Source organism: Symsagittifera roscoffensis, chromosome 1 (assembly GCF_963678635.1).
Source record: "Symsagittifera roscoffensis chromosome 1, txSymRosc1.1, whole genome shotgun sequence".
NCBI classification, from domain to species: Eukaryota; Metazoa; Xenacoelomorpha; order Acoela; family Convolutidae; genus Symsagittifera; species Symsagittifera roscoffensis.
The window spans coordinates 67,526,896-67,537,290 of record NC_087062.1 but is presented as its reverse complement, the minus strand read 5'-3'; the positions used below and the strand labels follow the sequence as shown (position 1 = coordinate 67,537,290).

The window sequence follows — 10,395 nt, the reverse complement described above, 5'->3', positions numbered from 1 at the left end:
GAGATGTAGTAAATAAAAAAAAATTGAAAAAAGGTTGAATTTTTTTTTTTACTATTAAAAACAAAGGAAGAAAATTTACAAAACGCATCTTTTTTCGCTTAATTAGTTGTAGGTTTTTTATATCTTGAGACAACTCGCAAAATTGAAGGAAAAAAAAAACAATTTTTTTTTTAAGTTAAAAACTTGTTGCAACCGCGACATCGCAAGTAGCTACCGTTTGCTCCACCGCGCATTCATTTGGCAAAGAGTCGTTATGAAGCGCATGAATCAGTGTTTGCCATTTTATTTTGGACTATCGAAAAACAAGAAGACTATAAATGCCTCGGGTGGCTTTTTAGTTTCAGGACGATTTTACAAAAATTGACAGCGTACGGGTATCGATCCAGAAATTTTTAGATTGCTATGTGAATGTGCTTGCATTGGAATAAATGCGGACGTTGTCGCAGCTCCAACAATAATTTGATAGTTTCAGTACGCGAACTTGTTATGTTTGGCAAATTATCCGCACTCATGTTTGCTCCAACTTAATTGAAGCCAACTTCAATTGATCATATTTTTTCCTCTCAAGTGGTGGCTCTTGCATTTGATATTGTCATTACAGAATTTACAATTTATCAAAAAATGAAAAAAAATTATTCGAGACCAGATAAGGGGCAGTCTGAACATTCGGGGGTTTTGCCCTGATATACGAGCAGTCGTGTTCTTTTTATGTGAGTCGTGGCTTTTCTTAAATTTTGTTAGTTGTCAATCTTTGCGAGGTGTTTTTTTGTTGCAAGTTGCAATGGGAGTGTTTTTTCTATAATTCAGAACTCCGGTTCGAGATGCTCACTTTATGTTTTGACCGTCTCAACCAAAAAATGGTTAGTTTCCACCGTCTCGACCAAATTTTGGTATGCTTCGACTGTGTTCAACCGAGACAAATAGGCTCGTTCGTGCTCAACCCAAGCAAGATATGTTTCGACCGTGCCCGACCAAAAAAATCGTGCTCGACCCAATCAAGATGTGTCTCAACCGTGCTCGACTGAATTTGGGTTTGTTTCGATTTTCAAACAACATGAGTTATCCGAATCTAAACATTATAATTCATGCTTTTCGGGTAACATCTTGTGATGTTTTTCTTATCAGAATGAAATGATTAGAGCTATTGCCAATTTAATTGCTTTCTAGAGATTAACTACTTTTGAGGTGTTTTTCATCCAACTTTTGGAGTACTGGTTTGCAATTTGAGCTCACAATTCTAAAAAATATATATATATATATATTTGAAAAAAAAATTTCTTTTTGACGAATTACCGCGACACAATCGTTATTTTTCGATCGAGCTCGATCGAAACCCCCTGTCTCTACTATTCATTTTTGGTCGACCACTTTGAAAGTCGAAATATAAAATGAGCACCTGGACCCCGGATCTACTTTCACCTGGACCCCGGATGGTTGACGCGGTTTACTAAAAAAATTCAGCTGTATTTTTTATTTGTTTTTTTTTTTTAGATTCAATCAAACCGCGACCTCGCAGTTTATTATTGGAAATCAATATCTTTTTTGACGGTTGTAATTAACGAAAAAAAAAACATCTTACCTTGTGATGATTCCTGTGTCATTAATCAGGTGTCTGCCATCCTGTCTGACTGCAAAAGAAGTGTCTCTGCCCCTCTCCGCATTGGTGGCGATGGTAAAATTTGAGGTGTTCCAATCCCCAAGGGTAAAGTGATCACTGGGCTTACTCTGGGTCGCCATTTTAAAATGTTTGTTTGCTTCAGACTAATCAGATTGTTTACCTAACTGTTTATTTTCACTATCTATAACATAGATATTTTACATATGAATCCTGCCAATAATCCAGCGAGCTCTCGGATTATATTAAAAAAATTATATGAAAAAATCTCGAAAACGCACGTGTATTGATTCACGCTAGATAAATTTTAAAAAAACACACGAGCATTACTCCGAGCTTACCTTGCTTCTTATTCTGTAAAAAAATACAGAACTTGCTTATTTAATCGGTTTTATTCCGCTTGTGTTCGTTCGCAGTTTCTAAGCAGCTGGTGTATACAGAATGTATTATTCTCTATTTTTATATAAAATATTGAAGGTGCATATTTGATTTAAAACCATAATTTCAAAGTGCGTTATCAAATAGCACATGCGTTTTTTGCATACACGTAAAACCACCATTGTTGTGCAAAAACATTTGATTGAAAAAATCATTGTTGCATTTAAAACTTTGTTATATTATTACGTTTATATCTAAAAAATTATTACCTACAACATCAAAAATGTACAAGCTAGACTTACCGATTGACAAGAAAGAGTTCGAGGCCATCGAAGCCCGTCGCCAGCGGGAACTTCAGCGCCAGAGCCGAATCTTCAATGCCAAAGTTCGTACTATCGGCATCGACCTCCAGGCGGTCCAGGAGCAGGAACGGGATCGTCGGATGCGCGAGGAGATGGAACGTCGCCGTCACGAAGCATTTGCTAATGACATGATCCGAAATGATAAAATCGCGCAACTGCTCCAGAAACGACAAGAAGCTGACATTAGACGACTGAACAAAGCTCTAAACGAGTACAGAAATATGCATCAGCAGCCAAATACTCGTCGGGAGTTTGATCTCTACGACCCTGATTCACTCAAGAAGGATAAACCTGCTCGGGTTCATGACGATGACCCCCGTTGTACCCTCTCCTCACTTCAAAAATTTGAGGGTGAAGACTTGAACAACCCTGCACGAAGAAAACTTCAGCAGGAACAGATGCGCGAATGGTCCAAGCAGCAAGCCGAGGAGCGACGAAAGGCCGAAGAGAAAAAACGAAGAGCCGACATGCTGTACGACAAGAAACAAATCGAGCTGGACAACCGCGCAATGGAGCTTCAAAAAGCCGAAATGGCCTGCCGAAAGGCGATTGTCACCGCACAATCGAATTACAACAAAGCGTTGTCAGATGAAGTCAATAACCAGAAAGAGTTAGATAAACGAAGAGAGATGGATGACAAGCTAACGGAAATAGCTAATCACGTGCACGGAGATTTCCTGACCGAAAATCCAAACATCTCCACGAGTGCCTTCGGTCCTCACCGAGTTATCCCAGATAGGTGGAAGGGAATGACTCCAGAACAGATTGCGGAGATTAGGAAGAACCAGAAGATCCAGGAGGATGAAAGGAAGGAGCGAGAGGCACAGCAGAAACGGGAGGATGAAGAGTGGGAAAAACAGGCTAATCTGCACGCAAAAGGTGGGTGGTGTTTACCCTTTAAAGTCCCCTTTAAACCGCTCCTTCAACAAGCGCAAAATTTGATGTCTAACAGTTTATCTTGCTCAAAATGTTAGATTAGTTATTAAACATTTTTTCTATTCCATAAAAAACCTCTACCCATGAACTTTGGTTTAGTCAAGTCAGATCAAAATTTTGGACACTTTGGAAGAAAATGGGTTAATATTTTACTTTATTGTTGTATTTTCGCTCACACTTTTTCTTTACTCAAAGGGTCTCAGTTTTTTTTTATATCAGCTTTGTTTGCTCATACTGCGTCGTTTGACGGGCGGAATAATTTTTTTTTATTTGCGCATCGGTTGTGAAACTTTCGATTTTCAAGATTTTTTTAATAGATGTATTTTTCAGAGATTCTTAAGATATTTTTTGACTTAGGGGCTTTTGTCTCTTTTTTTTGGCTAGTTTGCCATGCTATAATTGATTATTTTGTTGTACTTTTTCCGCCCATAATTAACTATGAAAATATATAATGGAGCAAAATCCTAACAGCTTACGACTGAGAGATGATTCTGTTTTTTTTTTCAGGAAAAACCTTAAAATTTGAAAGTTTTTTAAGCTCAAATTTAATTTATTTTTGCGGTTTGGTTTTGATTTTCTTCTGTTCATTTCACTTCCTTTTTTAAAAAGTAGGCAAATTCCACTATCGAACTGCATAAGTGTAAAAGTGACAAAAAACGTGATCGACTTCTAGTTTCGAACGTGGATTTTGATTTTCAGTTTTCTCAGTGGAATGAAAAAAATTACCCATTGATCCAGTTTTCTCAAATTTTGTTATTTCTTTCAAAAATTTCCATCTCAAGCTGTTCTTGAAATTGAAACAGCCGCATGGCCATTTTTTTCTTTGGAGTTCGAAAGTTAAAATGATTTCAAAGTTTTTTTTATCATTTTGCTCTCGATTTCCTTGTTCTTTTACATTTTTCCAACTGCCTGATTGCTGTGTTATGACTTTTATTGGTTAAAAATTTGTAACAAAATACTTAATTTTTTTTATTTTTGGCAATTTTGTTGATTGAATTTTTTTCTTGAATGGGCGTTTTTTTAAATTTAGATGTCGACTAACTCATGCACAGAAAAAGTCTTCAATGCATAGTTTTGATGCATCATTTTCAAGTTTTTTTTTCGACTTCCTGATAGAGAAAAGTCGTATGTTGGCTGAGGCCAGTTGGTTGAGCTAGTTTTAGTGTAAAAGCGTCAATAATGAATTGTTTTTGAACTACAAAGCTTTTAAAGGCCATATATTTTATACTTTGAAATTCGAACGTTAAAGTTTTTTCAAAAAACAAGTGCTTTTTTTTGTATTTCCTTGCGTTCATGACTCTTTTCCAACTGCTTGTTGCCTATTTTTTCATTCAAGCTCGATATTCAATTTCAGTTATTGAGGCAGAAAATTGAGGCAGAATTTAACTTTTACTTGCACCAAAAAGATTTTTTTATTTTTTTTTCAGGAACCTCAGTGAAAATATAAATTACTAATTGATCCAGTTTTCTTGGATTATTTTTTTATCCAATTCAATTTTTATTTAGCCGGAATGGTGCTGGAACGAGAACAGGGAAGGCAGTTGAGAAACCGGAACAAAGATGTTGCTGAAGAGAATCTGAAATTGGCCATGGAACAAAAAGCACACAAGGAGTTCCTGGACAAACAAGTCTACATCAACCCCCCGACCGCCGCCTTCTTCCAACAGTTCAACACCATCACCCGATAAGCAGACAGATAGCAGAGAGATATATGAACCAACATTCCCGAAAAGAAAAGGAGGACCTTGTGATTCAAATTTGGTCTCCATTTTGTAGTTCCTATGGGTAGCAGTTGTCAAACCAATCAAATGGATGAATTAATTGCAATCGAAATTAAAGCTCAGTTAAATATTGTATATTTTCTTTACGTGAAGATGTTAATCAAAAGTAAATACAGAAATCAGAACCTTATTAGACCAGAAAACAGTTTTGAGACAAAATTATGAATTTGTTTTTGACGACCTTTTGTTGATTAAATTGCAAACCGGTTTTTTTCAATCGGGTTTTTCCTAAAAACACACAAATCACGGTTCAAAAAACTTTTAATTTACCACATCACATGCCGCCATTCGAAGCTCATTTGTGCTTCCTGATTCTTTCTAAAAACATCCAAATGCAAAGTTCTTTTTCACTACGCTCCCAACTAGATTTCAGAATTCTTAAAACAGAAATAAATAACAACGCAAGGTGCATTAAGAGAAAAGGCGCACACAATCTTGTCTTAAATCTGAGAAAGGTCACTGTAAGCAGCTCGGGGCCTTGCCAAAATTGATGCCTGTCATTTATTTCCAAAAACTCTTGTTTAATCAGAACAGGTACCAAGAAAATTTATGGGAATGATTTTTATATTACTTTTGTGGGACGGTTTGAAAAAGACTTCACTTTTTCTCGAAAACTACTTAACTGAATTCCAAAAAAATGGTCCAATTGAAAAACCGCCCACTTCCTTGTGCGCATACAGATTTTACGAGTGTCTCTTTACCCTGCTCTTTTTTTTCTACAGCCTTCGAAAAAGTCTGTGGGGAACGGTTTGAACAGTGGGGACTTTTTTTCGTTTCCGACAAGTTTCCGAAAAGAACCTCGACAAGTCTGAGATTTTGCATGCAATCGAAAAACTGTTTGTGGGGAAACTCCCCTGCATAAACAGCTACGCCCAAATTTTTACACAAAAAAGTTCTAACACTGACTATTTTCGAAAACTGCCGTACCAAATCAGAGATTTTGGGTTCAATTGAAATAAGGAGTTAAAAGAGACCCCTGTATCAGCGGCTACGCCCAATTTTTTTCTACACAAGCCCTCGGAAAAGTCAAAACATTGATCCAAAAAAGTGAGGCAGTAATAATTATGAAAATGCATGGAAATTGGTTTCTGTATGATTATTTGTCTGCGACGCTTTGGGTTTTCGCAGAAAATTAGTTTTTCTCAAAACCATTTAGGCAGGTTTTTTTAAGAAAAGACCGCCCACTTCGCTAGGTTGCTGAATGATCCCTTTGTCATTTATTACTTTATAAATTTTCTAGACATGCTAAAAGCAATTAAAAGAGTGAATACTACAAATAAAACAGCATGCAAATTTCGGCAGTAAAAGTGAAACTCGGAAACTAGTCCGAAAAAGAATTGTAATAGTGTGATATCCTACGAGGTATCTTGTTGGAAAACTAAATTATAATTCCAAATTTTTTCTTGAATAAACAGTTTTCTCATTTGAGAACTGCTGAGATCTATATAGGCTGATGTAAGTCTGATCTCTCAGCGGTTAACTGAAGATCTTAGTTACCGTGACCTTGAACAATGAGATAAAATAAGTAGAATAATTAGCTGAAGGTTACGTCACATTATTGCTATTGCAGTAGCAGCATCACATACCCCCTCCAGTGAAATTTTTTTCTATAATATAGGAATAATTCATAATAACAATAAGTGTTTTTAAGCTCAGTTTAAAAAAAAATTGGTAATTTCAAATTTCATTTTCGGATTGTTTGTCTCGTTCGCCCACAGATTGGTTTTTGCCTCTCAGTTCATCGGCCACCTTCTGTTCTCTCCTCTTAACCACTTGATCTGCCAGGCTTTTTCCATTCTGTCGGTGCAAGGTTTCGATTCTGGAATAATCCGGAGTATCTTCGGGTTTAGTGGACATGACCACTTTCTTTAGGTTGCTTTTCTGTTGTTTTCTGGGCGTTGAGCTTAATTTTGTGTCTTTGGTAGTTGTTTCTGCAACCGCTTGTCTGTCGATTATTTCCGGTTTCCCTTTTTTCCGTGTTTTTTCTTTTTTTGTCTTCTTCTCATTCTTTTTCCCCCTGTGTTTGGTTCATCTCTCTTGATGGCGAAGTTCAGTCCCCCCAGCTTCTGTATCCTTTGAGGTTACGATGGTGGTACTCTGTTGAAAACGTTCTTTTGGGTACGAAAAATCGGCCTGCTGCGCCTGTCGTTGCAGTTCTTCATCTGAGTCACTCTCCTGCAGTTTTTCCGGTGAGCTTATTTTTTGAAGTTTTTTCCGTGGCTCTGCTGATGAGCTCTTACTCGATCCTTGTGTTGGTTCTGGTTGTAGGCTGATTTCTGCTTCTGCGATATCTGACTTCCGGTATATCGATCCTGCGGAAATCTTTACCGTCGACCCTATTTCTGACGTCGACCTGTTTTTACCATCGATCACTGGACAGAACTTTTGTTCAATATTATTTTCAGAGCAAAATTTTTCAAGTGTGTTCGCGTTGAAGCCCGAAAATTGGTCTGATCGGATTGATTCCGGGTTGTCTGCGTGTCAATATATGCTCGGAAAAATTTCACAGTACACCCTCCGCCTGTCGATTTTGTTACTTTCACTGACGGAAATTTCGAGAATTCATCTATAGCTACAAGCAAGTAGGTTTTTTTCCATTATGATTTTCTAATGGCCCCGCATAATCTTGTTGTAAGTTGAACCCGACTGCGTAAGCAGTGGTAGAGTTTTTGATGAATTTTTAGGAATTAAATATTTTGTGTTCTTACCACATCTGGTACAACTACGGCATTCTTCAGCGAGATTCACTATGTGTTTGTGCATATGAGGCCACCACAAGTATCGTGAAACCCCCAGCAGGGCCACTTGTCCCGGGTGACCTCGATGTATCCTCTTTAGTACTGCCTGTCGCAGTTGTACTGGTACGGCCAGTCTGTTATCCACCAGATTGCAGTCGTCTTGCACCGCCATATGTGTCCACAAAGTATTTGTATAGGGGTCCCATTAGTTCGAAGCCCTGTTTCTCCATTCGTTAAAAAATCACAGTATCAACAGTTTATGTTGGGTTACAAAAATCTTTAAAGAGTTTGTTTCAGAGCAAAAACTGTAGGGCGACAAGTTGAACAGATAAATTTGTCTAAAATTGCGAAGATACAACTTATAGTGAGTTTGCAGCATCATTGATGAACATTTTCATGACTAAATGGAATCAACTAGTGCAAACGTTACGAAAATAAGGTTGCAGGTAAAAACTTAACCCAAATCTTTCGAATATTCGTTTATTAACCAATTATTGCCAATACTGACTGGTAGAAAGCCTACCCGTGATATCGAGAGAGAGCTTTTTTGGCTTTTATTTTTAGGTATGAAGGTCGCGTATCATAGTTATCCACCCAGAAACTGATGCATCCCATCCCAATAGTTCAAAGAGTTCATGCAATCTTAAAAGAAAAATTTTTATCTGATGCATTCGAGATGAGAGAAGTTCAAGCTGCTCCAAAGATAACCTCAAAACAGGTTGAAAAACAATCTGAGGAACAAGTCAAAGCAAAAATAATTTCGCAGTCATAAATTATCACCATGTACGCTAAAGCATTTGAGTTAGCCAATGCGATTAGTGCGTCAAATTGGCTGACCACTCTTCCAACCGAAGAACACGATTTCTGTTCAAGCAAGTCGGCATTTCTTGATGCTCTTAACTTACGATCTGATTGGACCTTCATAGAAGTATCTTGGCATTACTGTGTTTATGGGAAGAATTCTGTCAATAGAGCAAGTGCTGTCGTGCTCCACCAGTCGTTTTCACGAAATAGTAGTTGATGAAGTGGTAAATATCACGACCGAGTTTTTGATAGAAGTTTGTACAAACTTTGAAGTTGAAAGACTGAACGGTGAAACTTTTTGCTAAGGAAAGTGATAAACGGAGATGAATTCCGTTTAGATATTGCAGCCTACGGAGAGCGGGGCGGGTGGTTCGAGAAGACATTCTTCGTTGCAAAAATTTTTAACTCTTACGCTAAATTGACCCCAGACCTTCTTGGAAGCTTGAGCATGTTCACAGGAAGCTTGAGCAAGTAAAAAGGTTAAAAACAGCGCATGGAATTGTTTGGCATTGGGAAAAAGGCATGACCTCTGCCACGTTCTACTAAAGCAATGATGACAAAAACGATCAAAACTTCGCCGCAGAGCGCAGGATTTTCAGGTTTACCGATTATCGTTTTGGGCTATCTTTGCTTGAAATTATTGAAGTTCAATTGATTGCGTTTTGTTTTATTTGATTTAAGGTGCAAGTAGCAGAACAATGATGTAACTTTGAACAATAGTCTTAATTTTAACTTTATTTTGTGCAAGTAGTTATACCAGTAAAAAAAATATGTTGCCCATGAAGTGCATACTATGTAAATTAACTTATTTGTAAAGTCAAGCATTTATTTGCTGCCTGTTTTTTTGATTTATTCAATTAACTTCTTTTTTTGATTTTGTGGGTAGCGACTGTTTTTTGACTACCAATTTTGGAGTATCCATCTTAAATAAAACACTGAAAAAGATTCTGTGGAGTTTTATTCTTTATAGCTTTTTACCGTAATATAAACAATGACAGAAATTTCTTTTAAAAAAAGCAAATCAGTCGCGATTTGCTTCGTGAAAAAATGATGCGAAATAACGTTGCACTTATACGAATTATTGAAGCTACTTTTCTTTTTTTTTCGCTGGGAAATTGCAATGAAGACATGTTAACAATACGCTTTGGCTCTTTTCCGGTTTTTCACCCCCTTGTAAGATAGCATTACCAACTACTTAATGCGGAACTTTACATGCGAAATTTTGTTCTCTTGTTATTCATTCTGACACGTTTTATTGCCAATTAGAAAATCAAAAGTCATTTCAAGTTGGAACTAGAAAAGAGACTATTTTTCCACAGTTTTTGTTCCGACTTTCGATACGAAAGTAACGGAATATTTGTGCTCGGGGTGGGTTTTTGTTCCGACTTTCGATACGAAAGTAACGGAATATTTGTGCTCGGGGTGGTTTTTTTTTTCTTCAGACAAATTTTGACTTTTTAACTAGCCATTTTTGACGAAATTTTTTTATATCATTCGAAAGCCATTGTTGTCCTGAACTTAAATTTGAAAAGATATTTTTACCTGTGATCATTTTTCGTAAGACTATGAGGGTTTAAAGATTGCCATTTTGACAATATTGAGTTATAACCGATGTGGTTAACTCAAAGAGTAATTTCGGATAGGGTACACCGTCTGCTCGTCACGCTATCTTATTTTCGGCCGGATAGATTCGTGCAACTTCTTAGTCTAATACCGATCCTAATTTTACTCTTATACTTACTAGCCTCAGGGTGTTTAACTAGTCTAGTCTCTGCTAGGCT

At 37.1% G+C, this 10,395-nt stretch overlaps 2 protein-coding genes across 2 annotated transcripts in view; one reads left to right on the top strand and one right to left on the bottom strand.

The window, feature by feature from the left end:
• Positions 1-1,990, bottom strand: part of LOC134848046 (tektin-B1-like) — a 10,890-nt gene extending 8,900 nt beyond the window's left edge. Inside the window, exon 1 of the mRNA XM_063865383.1 lies at positions 1,580-1,990. Coding sequence (XP_063721453.1) covers positions 1,580-1,737 — 158 coding nt within the window. The 5' untranslated portion in view covers positions 1,738-1,990. The remainder of the gene's footprint in view (positions 1-1,579) is intronic.
• Positions 1,991-2,106: 116 nt separating this feature from the next.
• Positions 2,107-5,145, top strand: LOC134848056 (RIB43A-like with coiled-coils protein 2). Its single transcript, XM_063865395.1, has 2 exons — positions 2,107-3,234; positions 4,798-5,145. The coding sequence occupies exons 1-2, from the start codon at positions 2,277-2,279 to the stop codon at positions 4,977-4,979; spliced, it is 1,140 nt and encodes a 379-aa protein (XP_063721465.1). The 5' UTR covers positions 2,107-2,276; the 3' UTR covers positions 4,980-5,145.
• The last annotated feature ends 5,250 nt before the right edge of the window (positions 5,146-10,395 follow it).